Source organism: Mesoplodon bidens (assembly GCF_964165515.1).
Source record: "Mesoplodon bidens genome assembly, chromosome: 20".
NCBI lineage: Eukaryota > Metazoa > Chordata > Mammalia > Artiodactyla > Ziphiidae > Mesoplodon > Mesoplodon bidens.
Genome location: NC_138181.1, coordinates 24,475,034 through 24,493,353, shown reverse-complemented (window position 1 = coordinate 24,493,353; position 18,320 = coordinate 24,475,034). Strand labels below are relative to the sequence as shown.

Genomic DNA, 18,320 nt, shown 5'->3' with positions numbered 1-18,320 from the left:
GCTGCTTTGCTGGAGGCCCTGCTTGACAAAGAGCATGTAATTGCACACGGCTGTGATGGTTAGGGGCACCACCTGTGGCTGTGGAGCACTGACCCACAGGGCCTGGCCTCGCTGGCACAATGGTGACATCCCCTGAGCTGGCTAGCTCATGGTGGAAAAGTCCAGAAGAAATAGCTTTTAAAATTCTAAAATGGTACATGTGCTTGAAGTAGATACTGCAAGAAGGGCCTTGTAGACTTTTTGTTTTTGTTTTGGAGTTGGTTCCTAGTGGTGACAGAATGTTATTCTTGGCACTGTGTTCTTCCATGTGGTAAATTAAAAGGGACGTCTTGGTGTATGTCATCATCACTGAAATCAAAACCACTTCTTGGCTTTGTGATGCCAGGCATCTTTTTAGGTACCTATTAAATTGGTTAATTCAAAATGATCGTTAAGACAAAAACAAAAATATGAAAGTCCACATGAAGGCCAGCATTTAATATTTTAGGTAACTTGCTTAATAACAAAGGGGAAAAAGCCAGTTCCAGGGCTGCTGTCTTGTGAAACAGCACCTCAGTCACATCAGTGAACTGGGTGGGAATATATATATATATATATATATATATTTTTTTTTTTTTTTAATTTTTGGCTGCATTGGGTCTTTGTTGCTGCGCGTGGACTTTCTCTAGTTGTGGCGATAGGAGGCTACTCTTCATTGCAGTACGCGGGCTTCTCATTGCGGTGGCTTCTCTTGTTGCGGAGCATGAGCTCTAGGCGCGCGGGCTTCAGTAGTTGTGGCTCGTGGGCTCAGTAGTTGTGGCTCGTGGGCTAGAGAGTGCAGGCTCGGTAGTTGTGGCACACAGGCTTATTTGCTCCGAAGCATGTGGGATCTTCCCGGACCAGGGCTCGAACCTGTGTCTCCTGCATTGGCAGACGGATTCTTAACCACTGTGCCACCAGGGAAACCCCGGTGGGTATATATTTTATCCCTTTCCTTATGCTCTGAGAAAAGACCTACCCAATTTGTTCATATACAGTGTGAACAAGTATAACAAAAGCTACTTTTTCCTATTTTAAGTTGAAATAAAAATTCAGATTTTTTCTCTACTAAAATAATGAAAGTTCTGCTTATTAGATGATTAAAGTAAAAATATTCTCATTTGACATCTGCAGAATTTTTAATGATACAGGCATGAAATTGCATTACTTGCAAATTTTTATAGTATGCTCTTTTAGTCCTGAAACAAATCCATAAACTATCTTTTTTACTCTAATCTTTTTCTTTTAATTAATTAATTAATCTTTGGCTGCATTGGGTCTTCATTGCTGCACGTGGGCTTTCTCTAGTTGTGGTGAGCAGGGGCTACTCTTCGTTGCAGTACGCGGGCTTCTCATTGTGGTGGCTTCTCTTGTTGCGGAGCATGGGCTCTAGGCGTGAGGGCTTCAGTAGTTGGGGTGCACGGACTCAGTAGTTGTGGCTCTTGGTCTCTAGAGCGCAGGCTCAGTAGTTGTGGCGCACGGGCTTAGTTGTGGACCGCAGCATGTGGCATCTTCCTGGACCAGGGCTCAAACCCATGTCCCCTGCATTGGCAGGCGGATTCTTAACCATTGTGCCACTAGGGAAGTCCCACAAATCCATAAACTTTTAGCACATTAAGGTGGACTTTTAGATTATTTAGAAAGCCAACAAATTGGCGGATGTGATACCTTCTTAAAAGTATTTCTGGGGCTTCCCTGGTGGCGCAGTGGTTGGGAGTCCGCCTGCCGATGCAGGGGACACGGGTTCGTGCCCCTATCCCGGAAGATCCCACATGCCGTGCAGCGGCTGGGCCCGCGAGCCATGGCCGCGGAGCCTGTGTGTCCGGAGCCTGTGCTCCGCAACGGGAGAGGCCACAGCAGTGAGAGGCCCGCGTACAGCAAAAAAAAAAAAAAAAAAAAAAAAAAAAAAAAGTATTTCTGAATGTAATGAATTTCTATTAACTTTTCTTTACAGTTAGTAGTCCATTTTAAGAACATGAGAGATCTGCTTTATTCCCTGCCAGCCACATGGAAAATGTCTATGGTCAATTTTGGATTGTTTTGCAGGAAAAATTGTCTAAGCAATAGTTATCCTGAAATAGGTGTATTTAATATGAATATGCTTTCTCTTCTGTAATCTGCTTTTGAAATTAAGAAAGTAAAACCACTTTATATATAATACAAATCATTGCAGCACTTCCAAAAATACAATACTGTAAAATTTTAATAGGTGTCCTACAGCACCCCTCCCCAGCCAAAAGAATTAGCTTGGGTAATGTTAACAGTCTAAACACTGTGCTTTGCTGAGCTTGAAATGTTCCGTAGTCAGCAAATGCCATACCTACCCAGAAAAAGAAAAATATTATATGTGGCTCCTAATTATGACTATTAACTTTTCTAGAGCAAACACATAATGAAAGGAACCCTGGAAAGGTTTATATAAATTTAAGCTAATAATTGATAACACGAACATGTTCGTTTGTTTGTTTAAAATGATGGTTGGATGCCGTGAAGTAGTTCTCAGTGCCTTAACTGTGTGCCTGTTGTCAGGCCTGAGGGCCTCTTCCATCCTTGTCAGGGGGAGTGCTTTCTCCTTTCATACAACACTGAATAATAATTCAGAAAAAGATCTTGGTAAGATTGTCTAGATTTCCGTGGGTGCGTAGTTCAATTGATCAAGCTGGGAAAGTGTGTTAATAGGCTTGTGCTAGGGGCTGCATTCAGGACAATGGGAAATAAAGAGCTGATTTGCTCCCCAGGAAAATGCCCCTGCAGACGATTCAGTCTGGAAAGCGTGATGGAGCAGGTGAGGCTGGAATAGAGCCTCTTTGGAGAATAAGGCGCAGAGTGTCAGAGAATGTTAGTGCACTTCCGCACCGGGTCCCACGGCCCACGCCCCCTCCCTCTGCCCTCTCTGAATTCCCACGTGCGCATCTCCTCCTCTGTGTGCTGTCTCTAAGCTGGAAACTGTGACTTATCCTGGATTCCTCTTGATCCAACTGGTCCAGAAGTCTTCCTGTTCTGCCTCATAAACACATTCATCATTTCCTGCCTGCTCTCACTGCCCTGACCACCAGTTCCCCTCCCTGGGCCTCCCTCCTGACCACTCTCCTCACCAGCTCAGATCTTCTTTCACTGTGTCTCCAGACCCCTGCTTGGCACCATTCTGTGTCTCCTACGAGAGAGAGAAAACCTTATACAGCACACATGTCTTGCCTCTGTTTATGCTTCCAGCCACGTCATCTTACTTTAATTTCAGGAGAGCTTTGCTGTCAGCACTGAATACCAGGACCTCCAGGGCCTCCCATACCTCTATGCCTTGGTGTTTTCTGGCCTCTTCTGTTTATCTGTCTGCCAAACACGCAAATGTCCATCCAAACTCTGCCTCTAGAACCCTTTCTTTTTTATTTATTTATTTATTTATTTATTTATATTTTTAAATTTTATTTATTTATTTTGCGGTACGCGGGCCCCTTACTGTTGTAGCCTCTCCCGTCGTGGAGCGCAGGCTCAGTGGCCATGGCTCACGGGCCCAGCCACTCCGCGGCACGTGGGATCCTTCTGGACCGGGGCACGAACCCATGTCCCCTGCATTGGCAGGTGGACTCTCAACCACTGTGCCACCAGGGAAGCCCCACCACCTTCTTCTATGTGCTTCCACCACCCCCAAGACATGAGCCTGGTCCACCTGCCCCACAGCAAAGCCACATGGTAGATTTTGATAAATATTTGGCGAGTGAATGAATAATAAGTCAATAGGCACATAACACACTAGGCAAACATTGGTTACTGAATGCTACGTATAGTTTTGTGTTTCATTCAAGTTAAGGCAAGCTCTCCTAGTAAGTCTTGTCTCTTACTTGACTTTAATATTCGGAAAGCCATCGGATTTCCGAATATTAAAGTGGCTGGTTTTGCCTTAGGATGGATGTGTCCTCAGCAGCTAATAGGTTAGTCCCTGTCTGAATTGTTAAGTCTCTCCCACAAAAATTGTGTTTAGCTTTGAGGTGGGGATCTGTATGCCTGAGTGACTTGAGCCTGATATATGGGCTTATTCTTCTTTCCCCAACTATTTTCTTTAAGAGGATGATAAATAACTTCATTAGGCGAGTTTTAAATTTTATTAAATTGAGGTTTCTGAGTAGAAAGAACAAAGACAGTAAACAGTGTTATCCAGCTATTTTTCAAGTGAACAAATGTCTTGGATTCAGGATGTTTATTTTCCTGATGGAGGTTTCAGTTTCATTGGGATGAACCTCAGGAAGGTCAGACCAGACATGGCAGTGGTAATTATCCAGTCAACGGGCATCCGAATCTATGCAGAAGTTAACATTTAATTTTAAGGTTTCTGAGTAAGTTGATTCTTTGAAATTAGACAGGCTGTTAATAGGTATAATAAGCAAAATATTTTATAGTATTAAATACAGCTGCATTATCAAAACAGTAACATGTTAATAAATGGAACACAAGGGCAAAGTTTGGTTCATATTAAGCTAATTTCCTATAAATAATGAATTTTGTAGAATTTAAGGGAAACTTGCTTTTTTGGCATTATGAGGTCCTCTATGTATGAGCATTAGGGCTTTGAACATCACTGGAGATTTTTGCATCATCTCTGTTCTTCCGTTGGGCCAGGAGTGAGGAGGAAGGGAAAGATGCTCAAACTGGGTCATCAGCTACCATGTGGTCGTCAGCTACCATGTGGTACAATTTTGTCCTCAGGGAGCACAGTATGTGGAGCGGAAATTGAGGTCACAGTGTGCTTTTCCAGCTCTAGGTAGAGTGCAGTCTGTTTGCTTATTTGCTCTTAGGTTGAAATTTGAAGACATCTAAATCTATTTTAAGAATTCACATTCAACAGAAGCTGTGTTATTTAGACTTCTGTCCAGATTCCCCATGGAAGAAACATGGATTGACATATGTTTGCTTGATGGTTAAGTGTTAAAGATTGAATCTCAGAATTCATTGTAACCATCTTTAAAAAATGTTACGTTTTAATTTTGAATAGGTAATGTATTTACCCTGTGGTTAAAAAATATTTTAAAATGCATTAGAACACCTATATCTATCTGGTTCTTATTTCCTTCTCTGAAAAGGTAAACATTGTTAGTACTTTCATATGTATTATACAATAGTTTTGTTATGAATTTATAAGCAAAAAAAATGCATTTATATTCCCATCATCTTGACACAATGGGGCACATCATCTACATTGTTCTTCACTATGTTTTTTATTTACCACAGAGAACTTCCTAGTTCTGTTACAGCTGTGACATTTCACTATATAAATGTACCATACATTTATTTAACCAGACCTCTACTTATGGACATTTGGGGTTTTTTTAATCTTTTCTTTGCAAACAAGTTTGCAATGAAACCCCTTCTATAGGTGTTATTTTACTCTTGTGTAGGATTCATGATAGAATAAATTCTTGCTTACCAGCTGTGAGTCCAGCAGTTTGTGTGAGGGTGTGTTAGAGAAGGCTTATCACCAAATTTTATGTTCTTAAACATCAATTTGGGTATATGACACTGTGCAGACAGACATCATCAGAATTGTTTTAAATGTTTGAATGAGATTCTCCGTGGGTAGCATTGAAAACTGCATCGCGATGTACATGATGATTTCTGCTGATTTCTATTACTTCCTGAGGCAGAGTGGTGTTTGAGTTCTAGGTGTGGTGTTTGGGGTTTCCATGGCTGGACACTTAGGAACTGATATTGATGTGTGAGATTCCCCACTCTTGAAATTCTAATTCTCCAGCTATTAAGAAAGCCTGAGAGAAAAAGAAGTTGGTACCATCTTGAGTCTTCTTGACAGCTTGAGTTTTCCTGAAGCAATAGCTTTGTCTCCCCTACTTCTCTAGTTAGATCGAGTTCACATCCTAACACTTAACCGCAAATGATGGTGAAACAGTAACCAGTCAAAGCACAAATGAGAAAGCAGCTAAGAACCAGGAGACATACATGATTGGCATGCAATCAAACTTGGACAGTTGATGTTTTCCAGGGTGTACCTTAGCAAAAAACTGCTTAAGTTCATTCTCCAGTGATCTTAGCAGCGTTCCTAATATAGTATTAGGTCCTAGAGAATTTTCTAAACTTTCAAAAAATAGATATGCCTTGACACAGTTAACAGTTACAAAATGTGGAGAATAGGACTTTTATAAGCACAAATGCCATTTTGTTACCAAAAGCTAAAGCAACCAAAATGTAATAAAGGAAATGTATAGGTACTAACTCACTTGTGGATCTAAGCCATCTGAATTCTCAGCAGCTAACTGGGGAGTAGCTTACACTGTTGCACTGACAGATTTGAAAAAACTAAGTGTTGGTTGGGCCTGGGGGACAAGGCATGAAATGGGAGGGGGTCAAAAGGTACAAACTTCTAGTTATAAAATAAATAAGTCATGGGGATGTAATGTACAGCATGGTGACTAAAGCTGATAATTCTGTATTGCATATTTCAAAGTAGCTAAGAGAGTATATCTTGTTCTCATCACAAGAATAAAATTTTGTAACTGTGTATGGTGACAGATGTTAACTAGACTTATTGTGCTCATTTCACAGTATATACAAATAGTGAATCATGTTGCACACCTGAAACTAATATAATGTTATATGTCAGTTATACCACAATAAAAACATGTCAAATTACATTTCAGATGGTAAAAAAAAAAAGTTTGTCTCAGGAATTTGAAGCCACAATTGCATAAGAAGAGCCTTTACTAAATTTATTGAAGTAAAATAAAAACCGTCATAATGGTTTCAGAGGACTAATTCAACACTTATTTTTTACAATTTTTTATACACTTTTTCAAAAAGTATTGACAGATTCTTAACATTATGTAAATATATTATTTTAAAATCGACTTTATGTCCATGGAGAAACACTAGAGTTAATATCTTTAAACCAAGAAAAGATAGAGAGACTTATCTTTAAAATAACGCTAGAGGTGGAATTAACCATTCAATAAGAAAAACGGGTAAAGGAAGGCATATTATATACATATAATCAAGGAGTTTAGCCAAACAATATTACTAAGCAAATAATTTCCGTAGACTTGTAAATTCAAAAGGTCTGGATAGGGCTTCCCTGGTGGCGCAGTGGTTGAGAGTCCGCCTGCCGATGCAGGGGACACAGGTTCGTGCCCCGGTCCGGGAAGATCCCACATGCCGCGGAGCGGCTGGGCCCGTGAGCCATGGCCGCTGAGCCTGCGCGTCCGGAGCCTGTGCTCCACAACGGGAGAGGCCACAACAGTGAGAGGCCTGCGTACCGCAAAAAAAAAAAGAAAAAGTCTGGATAATCCAGTGAAAAATTTTTAGTTTATAAAGGAACCAAACATAAATACTTAGCTGCTGCCCGACTTTGGCATAAGAGATAATTTGAAGGAAAAAAATTTTGGTGTTACAAAAAGAATACCTGTATTCTGAATGTGAGTGTAAAATACAATGCTTAATGAGTTAACTTACATTTAATTTAATATATTTCCTTAGAAATAACTTATTAGAACATGACTAGTTAATACTAAAATTCATCTGAGACACTAAGTAGGCAAGAAACTTAATGTTTTCTCCAGAAATGTTAATATAAAATATTCATTTCGGGCTTCCCTGGTGGCACAGTGGTTGAGAGTCTGCCTGCCAATGCAGGGGACACGGGTTCGTGCCCCGGTCCGGGAGGATCCCCCATGCCGCGGAGCGGCTGGGCCCGTGAGCCATGGCCGCTGGGCCTGTGCGTCTGGAGCCTGTGCTCCGCAGCGGGAGAGCCCACAGCGGTGGGAGGCCCACATACCGCAAAAAAACAAAAAACAAAACAAAACAAAAGATTCATTTCTCAGATTTTGTAAATAATTATAACCTAACAGTTTAAAAACTGATATTGTGGTAAATAATAAAATTGATTAACATAGAAATTCTAGGAAGAGAATGGAAAGGTTTTTAAGGATTCAAGAAATGGTAACTTCAGAGCAATGAATAATAAATGAATACATATTTCAGTCAGTATTGGTAGGACATATAGCAGCAATATCGGTCAGGAAAGTGAACCTTATCTATATATGTTGCAGGAAATTCTAGATGGTCAAAGAGTTAAGAGATGTTTTTTGCTCTTCTGTTTGTATAAAATCATATAAAACACTATATAAAAGGTAGGTATTTATCCGTAAATATTGGTAGGTATTTACCCGTAAAAATTTATCTGTAAATATCCAATAATATTCATTATTGAAATGAATGGTTAGCAGATAATGTGCTTGGATGAATTAAAGTAACATTTTGTTAAGATTATTGCATAAATGTTTATTTTTAATTATGTAATATATTACATCCCCACCCCATCTCCACTTCCCAGAATGGGTGGGAACAGAAGCCTAGGTTCTGACTTGGGGTCTGTCCTGTAGAAGCTGTCTGTGCCCAGGCTAAGCCCGTCACATCCTGGAACTTCACCTTCCTTATGGAGGGTTACTGGGAGGACCACAGAGAGGGGAAGTGAGAAAACACTATAAACAGTAAAACAGTAGAATTATTATATGTTGTAGGACAAATATAATCCCTGGGAACATTTTATTTGTTTATTTGTTATTTATTTGTTTATTTTATTTTTTGGCCGCGCTGTGCGGCATGTGGGATCTTAATTCCCTGATCAGAGATCGAACCCGCGCCCTCTGCAGTGGAAGCGCAGAGTCTTGACCACTGGACCACCAGGGGAAGTCCTTGGGAACATTTTAAATTTTAGAAAATGACATAGAGGAATACTAATCTCAGATATTTGGATAAATTGTAAAATATTTAGATTATTTTTCATCCGTACGTGACTCTATAAAGTTCTCCTTTCAGGACTTTAATGTTACGACTGTGAAATTGGTTATGTCTCTGTCTGCTTTGGAAGTGGCAATTATTGCTAAGCAGTGAATGATGATTCCTAACAAAGACTAATGCCTGCTTTCCCTTCTCTTTAAGTATTTTTAAAACACAATAAATATTTTAGTCATTTTAGAACTGAGAATTATCAAGTATTAATACAAATATTGAGTTGTTTAACCATGGGAAGCTACCATAGAAAATGAGAGCCCTTTTCCTGTTTTGTTTGTTTGTTTTTTTTAACTTAAAGAATATACTGAGTGTATTTTGCCATTGCTTCTTGGAACATGAATCCTGAGGTTTCGTTTTCCTTCAAGAAATCGCTGTTTTCTTCCATCTAAAAAATTAGAGAAAATAATTACTGTTTATAAAATTGTCTTAGGTTTGTTTGTCACCATAGAATGTGGATGCCACAGGGAATGACTTTGAGAATAAGGAAACATTTATCTTTTTAGTTTCTTGTCTTTTTTTCCCCTAGATTTAGATTTGTTTTGGTTATTCAGCCTATTTATTTTAAGAAGCTAAGCAGCTTGTTTCCTGTTTTTCCAATTCTGTTTGACATTTAAAGTGACTGAGACATTTGGAATGGTTCCAAAATGGAACCGTTTTTTCATGTGAAATAGGGTAATTCCCAGGGCACCATGACAGAAAGTGAGAAATCACTTAGCATGGCATCTTAAATGGATTTGGAGCACTAGCGTGTGCTTTAAAATAAAATTTTTTTAAGCCATATTACCACCTGAAGGGGGAAAAGAAACAACAAAGCTTGTATTTGATAGAAAACGGAAGAGTGTAGTCAAGAGTATAATACTCTTACTGAATCACTTTGCTGTGCCCCTGAAACTGACACAACATTGTAAATTAACTCTCATATAAAATTAAAAAAATTTTTAAAGAGTATAATACTCTTAGCAATGAATTTAAAGATCAGGTGTTAAATATGAGTAGATTTTCAATGTATATGTGGTGATTTATCAGGAATTAGGAAGTGATTCATTTAGAGTATAAATCTTTGTAAGGACCAGGCCATCAGCAGGGAGAGGACAGGAAGTTAGTAAGAAACGTATAAGAAGAGGGAAAGGCATTTAAAGTCCAATCATTCGTGTGTTGTTTTTCAGCCTGTGTGATCAGAATGGACAGTCAGGGTTTTTGTCACAGACAGATTTCTGTACCAATTTACCTGGAAAATTAGAAACTATGAAATCAACGTTATTTTGCACGCAATTTTCATGCTTCTGGATTGGTAAATCTGTTTGTTTCAGGCCCCTAATTCTCTGCCCCATATATAACTTATGTCAGAATTAAAGCCATCGTCTGTGTTTCTGAGTTCCAGGAATCTTGATACTTGATTAATCCCTGTTCTCATCCATATGCTTTCCTTATGTAAACATAACTTAAGTGCATTTCTGTGGCTTCTCTAGTTGTTTGTGAAGCCAGATGGTGGTAGTTATAAAAAATTAAAGTCACATGTTTTCCTACCTATATTCATTCCTTTTGCAGTTGAAAAGTGCAGACAGAAGAGTCCCAGAAGTTTATGTATCCAGACACAGACATCTCCAGATGTGCTCTCCTCAGAAAAAACACTTGAGTTGGCTCAGTATAAAACAAAATGTGAAAACCAAAGTGGATTTATCCTGCAGCTCAAGGAGCTTCTTTCCCATGGTAATACCAAGTTCGAAGCATTAACAGTTGTGATTCAGCACCTACTGTCTGAGGTAAGGATGTGTACCCTCTAAACAGCCTTCTCACTAAGGTAGGGGCAGGCGGGGGGATGGGCAATGCTCATGCTCCTGTCTTGTGAATATCTTTAAGTTAATGATTGGTAAGATCATATATAATTCACCCAATTATGCTTTTGTCAACTCACTGGATACCTGAGTCACTCTCTAGAAATCTGGGATTGAAACGTTTCTTAGTACTTCTCTTTCTCCTCTGGGGTCTGTTAGACCAAAAACAGTGAAAACGTAATTGCCTCTTAAACTTCTGTATACCTCTAGACTATATTAGCATTGCCAATTAAAAAAAATTAATCAGTCGATCTAAGAAAGAAATGCAAAATTTTATTTGAGCCAAATTGAGGATTTTAACGTGGGAACAGCATCTCAGAAAGCTCTGAGAATTGCTCCACCCCTTAGAAGTCAAGGCACAGTTACGTATACGTTTTTTGAGACAGAGGGCGACACATTATTGACAGTTTACACAATCCAGATCTGCAGGTACAAAGTGGTTGGTCATGTGACCCCTTACAAGGTGTAGAGGGAATGTTATCTTTAAGGAGTTGGCTTGGTGCTGGGGGAGTGTTGCTCTTTATGGTTGAGCAGGTATTTCTCCTGATGGGGGAGGTCTGGTCCATGTATAACGCAGATACACAATGCACAGTAGAAGGGAGAGAGGAGGCCAAAGGGCAGGGAAAATTTTTTTATGTTTAAAGTTTTCTTGCCATAAAATATGAATTTTATTTCACAGCATTAACTTTTTTTTCACTTAATTTTTTATCTAACTATATGTAGTTTTCCATATCACACTGAACTTAATGCTTTGAAAAATGAGGTTGATTATATTTATGGGTCAAAGAACACTTTTTTTTTTTTGCGGTACGCGGGCCTCTCACTCTTGTGGCCTCTCCCGCTGCAGAGCACAGGCTCCGGACGCGCAGGCTCAGCGGCCATGGCTCACGGGCCCAGCCGCTCCGCAGCATGTGGGATCTTCCCGGACCGGGGCACGAACCCGTGTCCCCTGCGTCGGCAGGCGGACTCCCAACCACTGCGCCACCAGGGAAGCCCAAAGAACACTTCTGAGATAACTCCCAGTAGTGGTCTAGGGAGTCTTCAGAATTTCCATCTGTTCCTATAGTAGTTTGTGGTACAACAAACATGAAACAGATTTTCTTTGCTTACTTACTCTTCCCTGATACTCTACAAGGATGTTCATTCAGGAATTAGTTAAAATTCATTGAGAAAACCAAGTTTCCATGAACGTATGCTACTGGCATAGCAACAAAAAGTATAATTATTTAAGGGGAAATACTGGGTTGAGAATGTAGCTTGAGCTCTCTAGATATTTTTAAATCACTGTTTTAACGATGAGGATACCTGACATCTCAAGAAGAATACTGTTCAATCTGCTTGTTCTGTAGTTCAGTTCAATCCAACAAACCTATACTCAGTTCTTACAGAGGCTGCTCTGATGTGGTTGCCGTCTGGGGCAAAGGGAGATGCAGGTGAATGAGACTTGGTCTGTGCCTTTGACGAGCTGCTAAGCTAGCAGACAGTTTAAATCAGTATTTGGTGAACATTTTACAGCTTTGTTCGAATGAACTTTTTTGAGGGGGAGATGCAGACATTTACCTAGTTTTTTGTTTTGTTTTGTTTTGTTTTTGTTTTTGCGGTATGCGGGCCTCTCACTGTTGTGGCCTCTCCCGTCGCGGAGCACAGGCTCCGGACACGCAGGCTTAGCGGCCATGGCTCACGGGCCCAGCCGCTCCACGGCATGTGGGATCTTCCCGGACCGGGGCACGAACCTGTGTCCCCTGCATCGGCAGGCGGACTCTCAACCACTGTGCCACCAGGGAAGTCCCTACCTAGTTTTTAAATTACAGTAGCATACAGTATTTTTGCTTTTCTTTATTATATAAGAAAGGAATTTTGAGAGTTGGTTTATGTAACCAAGTAAGCTAAATTGGAAACTACATAACGACAAATGTAGGGAACAATTAGTTTGTCTATTTAGTGATAAACCAATTATTTATTTTACTATCTCTAGCCTAACAACCCCATGTTCAACTCTTTTCTCTCCTTTATCTCCCACATGAAAGCAGTCAAGTTTGGTGAGTTCTCATCCCACAGTGTTTCTCCCCTTCCTCATCTCCTCTTTTCTATCTCTACTGATGCCAGCCTTGTTCAAGCCCTGGATAACTGTCTCCTGGATTATGTTAATAACTTCTTAACCAGTCTTGAGGCTTGCACTTTTCTCCTCTGTGATCCATCCCAATCACTGCATCCCAAAGCATTTCACTCTACTGATTACCTTCAGTGGTTCTCCATTGTCCACAGCCGATTTGCCCAGTATGGTAGCCACTAGCCTTAGGAAGCTATTCAGCATTTGAAGTGTAGCTAGGCTGAACTGAGATATGTGGTAAGTGTAGAATACACACAGATTTTGAAGACGGTATGAAAAAAGGATGTGAAATATCTCATTAATAACTTTTCTATTGACTGTATGTTGAAATGATAATTTGGACATACTGGGTTAAATAAAATATATTGTTGAGGTTTCCCTGGTGGCGCAGTGGTTGAGAGTCTGCCTGCCGATGCAGGGGACATGGGTTCGTGCCCCGGTCCGGGAAGATCCCACATGCCATGGAGCGGCTGGGCCCGTGAGCCATGACCGCTGAGCCTGCACATCCAGAGCCTGTGTTCCGCAACAGGAGAGGCCACGACAGTGAGAGGCCCGCGTACCGCAAAAAAATAAATAAATATATATATAGTCAAATTAATTTAATCTTTAAAAAATGTGGCTACTTGGAAATTAAAATTACATACATGGCTCACATTATATTTCTCTTGGATGACTCTGGTGTGTAACTTGGAATATAAGACTCTCTGTAATCTGGCACCAACTGCCCCTTTAACCTTCCCCTCACTGCCGGTATGCTCCAGCTGTATAATCAGGAAGGTAAAGGAGAAGCAAGAGGGGTTTAACATTTGTTGAATATTTACCAAGTACCAGACATTCTTACTTAATAAAATCCTCTCCAAAACGCAAGTTGGAGTTTACAAAATAAGAAAATTGAGGCATAGAGCTGTTAAGTACTTGACTGTCTATCATCAGATGGCTGATAAGAGGAGGACCAGGACTTGAACCCAGGTCTAGGACACTATGAACTCAGAATCCCCTGTAAACTTCCTGTACTTTTTCATCTTTTGCTCAAATACCATTATTGGGCTACCACCCTTCTCCCTAGTACCTACGTGTTCAGATCTTTCTTATATTAGCATCGCATTACTACCTGGATTTAATTGACTTGGATTCATTATACAAACCGCCCAAGTTAAAAATGCAAATTAAATAGATGAGACCGTCCTGCCTTCCATGCCTGTCAGTGAGCAGAGGCCCAGGAGTGGATGTGAGGTGGACAACAGGAGTCTTGCTTCAGCTGTATTCTCAGTCCCTTGGTACCCCATGTGGCATGACCCTTCCACGCTGCATGTGGTCCTAGTGTTTAAAGATACTTTCCTTCCATACGACTTGGCCCCTAAACACAAACCAAACATTTTATCAGGTGATCAATTGGAGAAAGATTTGGTCCAACACTAGAGAAAATATTTCACTGGGTCGGGCACACTGAGAGATGCTTCAGTCCACTGCAGGGCAGACTCTTAATGAGTTTCATGGTTTCTTGTATCGCATGTGAATTTCATCTTACACCCAGTTTGGATCCTAATGCCCATGTAACTGTGACTCTGTTGAATTTCTTAAAATTCAGCTCAAAAACACCCTCTTTTATGAAGACTTTCCTGGTCCTTCTAGCTCTATGTTTTATCTTCTCTCTGTATTCTAGGAGCACTTATATTTCTCTGTCACTCTCTACCTAGTAGGTAACCATTTCGAAGTTGTTTTTACTTTTTAAGACAGCTCACTGAGAGCTGGATCTGTTTCTGGTGCTTTCTTAGGAAGCCACCCCAGGTGCTATGGCAGTGCCTTGTACATAATAGATACGCAGTGTGTATCTCAATGAACAAATGGATCAATAAAGAGGACGGAATCCCAGATGTAAGATGAACATATGAAGTCTTTATGTAAATGTTCTTTGCTCTTTTCTAGCTCTTTATAATCAATCAGCAAATATTTACTGATGGCCTAATGTGTACAGGGAACTGTTAAAAAACAGTTGGAAAGGAAAGATATGACCAAGGAAAAGTTAAGCAATTTTTTCAAAATTTTTACTTAACCCTTTGGTTCTCTCATACCCGTTATAGAAGTGATTGATATATAGATATGTAGATATAGATTGTAGATCTATACTGATCTATATATACATATATATCTCGTTATTGCTCATTTTTCCTAAACCGTTTCAGAGCATTAAATTATAGGTAAAAATCGTTGATTATAAGGAATCCTGGAACTGTCACTTATCCTTTTGTTGCAAGTCTATTTAATAACTACAACTTGGGCTTCCCTGGTGGCGCAGTGGTTGAGAGTCCGCCTGCCGATGCAGGGGACACGGGTTCGTGCCCTGGTCCAGGAAGATCCCACATGCCGCGGAGCGGCTGGGCCCGTGAGCCATGGCCGCTGAGCCTGAGCGTCCGGAGCCTGTGCTCTGCGACGGGAGAGGCCACAACAGTGAGAGGCCCGCATACCGCAAAAAAAACAAACAAAAAATAAAAAACCCTACAACTTTACCACTTTAGTGGTAGACATCATTCATTACAGAGCAGAAGTTCTAATGCATGTCTCATGAATCTGGAAACCAATACCACACTTCCTATTTCTCAGAGGACACACTGTTGTTAGTTTTAGTTCTGATTCTTGGTTTATCCTTGCATGGTTGTACAGTGTTCTGTGCAGGCAAACCAAGTGCCAGACAGTGTTGATGGTAGTGATCCCAATTTCTTCATGAGAGTTTCTGGGTACCTCAACCCAACCTCTGACCAGTTATTCAGTGTGCCTCCAATTCTGTTTTTGCTAGTGGAACCTAACCTAAAGTAGCACCTGAACAAAGATGAATTTTGAATGACACTAGCAGTCTATGAATAAAAATGTCTCAGGCCAAAAAAAAAGTGGACACGATTCATCGTGTGGTAGTGGGGATGGAGAAGGTCAGAGAGAGCATACATCTGAGCCATGCGACGTGGCTCTTCCCTGCAAAATCCCCTGTGCTTTTGACACTCTCCCAAGCTAGCAAATTGAGGCTCAGTGATGGGATGACAGCCGGAGACTAAGTGCCTGTGTCCCAGGGACTCGTAATTAAATTATGGTGAGTCCATATTTTTCTTGGAGCACTTTATATATTTAATGTATGAGTATAAAAGCATTTTTCCCAACCAGATTCCTACCTCCCTCTTTTTTTTTCTTTTCTTCGCATTGTGTGGAACTCTGCATGTTACAATACAAAGAAAATTAAATAAACTTGTTATCTGGACCATAAAGAGTTTATCATCTAAGACAGAAACACTGATATAGGAGCAGCTAAACAAAAAGAAACAGGCAGTCAGTATCTAAGTGACAAATGCATTTTGTCATCTACAAAGAAAGGGTAAAGATCTTAAAGGGCAAGCTACCAGGAGAGTCAGGTAGAAAGTAACACTGAGTATGTGCCTATTAGGATATGGGCACTGTGGTCGGCATTTCACATAGGATTTTTAAATCCTATGTGAAATTTAAAGCCCTTGGTTTTTTAAAGCCCTATTTAAAGCCCTTGGTTTTTCCATTGTCCTGTACTGCTTCCCCTCAGATGAGGTCATCTGCCTTGAGTTATTGGGCCTGGATGTCTTAGTTCTACCTAGGTTTCAAGCTTCTTGAAGCAGGAACCATGTCTTAAATTTTTTCCATATTTCCCCCAGCATCTGGAATGGTACTTGGTAAGTTGGTACTGAGTAATAAATTGCCAACCAATTCAGAAGGATAAATGTCCTGTCTAGGTGTGTGGGGGAAGGGAGTAGTATCTATGATTGACAGTTAGTATTCCCTGAAGGCTTATAGAATGGGTCAGGTACAGAAGACCAGGCCTTCCAGCTTGTGGAGGTGGGACATGCATGACAAGCATGACTTGGACAGAAGAGAAGTAGGGAGTCTAAACAGGGGCTGGGTGATTGAGGTGCATGGGAGTTTATGTTTTATGCACTCAATGGAAGACTCTTGCTGAGCAAGGGCATTTGTTTGTACCCAGAATATGGGATAAAAACCTACCAATCCTCTGCAAAATAGTGTGGAGGGAGGCTTTCCATGGTTCAGGAATGGGGTTGGCGAGGATGAGGACTAGGGTGGAGGCATCACTAACAGAAAAAGTGCAGTGGATTCAAGACACATTAGCAGGGAAGAACTGACCGACTGTGGCACAACCCATTAGACAAGGAAGAGTCCAAAACGATCCCATGGTTTTCCTGTGGCTGCCACTGGGATGGACGGAGGTTGGAAGACATCGATGGCTTCTGGGCACTGAGGAAGGCTGAGTGCAGTGGAGCTGGGGGCAGTGTCCCCATGCGTACAGTCGGCCCTTGGTACCTGTGGGGACTGATTCCAGGACGCCCCCCCACCCCAACAGCAGGTACCAGAATCCGTGGATGCTCAAGGCCCTCATATAAAGTGACGGAGTACAGTTGGTCCTCCACGCCCACATCCCAGGTTCCACATCAGGGATTCAACCAACCTTGGATTTCAACTGTACTGAAATTGCTTGTCCACAAAGTCCCTTTAATAAGCAAAAAGACTGCCTTGTAGATACTTGTGATAGGATGTAAAAGTTCACAGAATCACTCCTGGAAACTTTACACCAACTTAACTTTTCAATTTTCCATATTTAAGGATTTCCGTAAATTTGAAAAGTGATTTAACTTCTTGCCAGCTTTTCCTTCTATTAAGGATTTAGCTCTAAGAAAAGAGTGAATTTTAAGCAAGGTCACCGAATGTGTTACAGGACTGCTTGCGTGTATCTAGCAAAAGTCTTCCGGGTCTCCTGTCACTCGAGTGACTAAACTTGCTGATACTTTAGAAAACTCATTGCTTGTTCACTTTAAAAAAAATGGACTGACTGATTTGTGATTTCAGAACAACCTAATACTACGTTTTAAAACTCAAGCATTTAGAATATCATTAGGGCCAAAATGTACTCATTGAGAAAGTGTTCCTTAAGTTCCAGTCACTGTTCAATGTCCAGGACAGTGCTAGTGTATTGTTAACTTCCCTAGCTCTTTCGTGAGAGACTATTACAAAGTAAAAGGTAAAAACCGTAACATATATCTGATCTCCAACTCTCAATTCAGCAGGTCACACTTCTTAAAATGCCAGGGAACCATGTTGTAAGCATTCAAATGAATTTTTCTGGAAAACATCATTCATTTTATAATGTCATGTTAACTTCTACATCACGTCACAACACACACTTTCACCGTTCCTCACCTCGTCCATAACTCACTTAGCACACAGGTTTTGGAGAATAAATGTCCTTTTTCTAGTAGCAAGTATGCTCATCTAATGACCCCTAATTAGAGAGGGGAATTAAAAGGTTCACAAGTCTAAAAATAACTCCATTATCTACGCGGAGGCGGCCGGTTTTTCTTTCCCCTGTACCAGCTGATATTTGAAAGTAAGTGGCGATCGATCAGTCTAAGCGCTGGCTCTCGTTTTTCATAAATGAAGGGCTGTGGCTTTAAGCAGTCGCAGGCAGCCTGTGCCAAAGGCAGAAGCTGCAGCCTCAGCTCCTGTGAGGAGAGAGGCGTCCCAGGCACACGCTAACCTGC

The 18,320-nt window shown here is 40.8% G+C and overlaps 1 protein-coding gene across 1 annotated transcript in view; it reads left to right on the top strand.

Annotated features, from left to right (window-relative positions):
* Positions 1 to 18,320, top strand: part of MTUS1 (microtubule associated scaffold protein 1) — a 156,324-nt gene that overhangs the window by 109,532 nt on the left and 28,472 nt on the right. Inside the window, 1 exon segment of the mRNA XM_081220690.1 lies at positions 10,360 to 10,574. Within this exon segment, the coding sequence (XP_081076816.1) occupies positions 10,360 to 10,574 (215 nt within the window).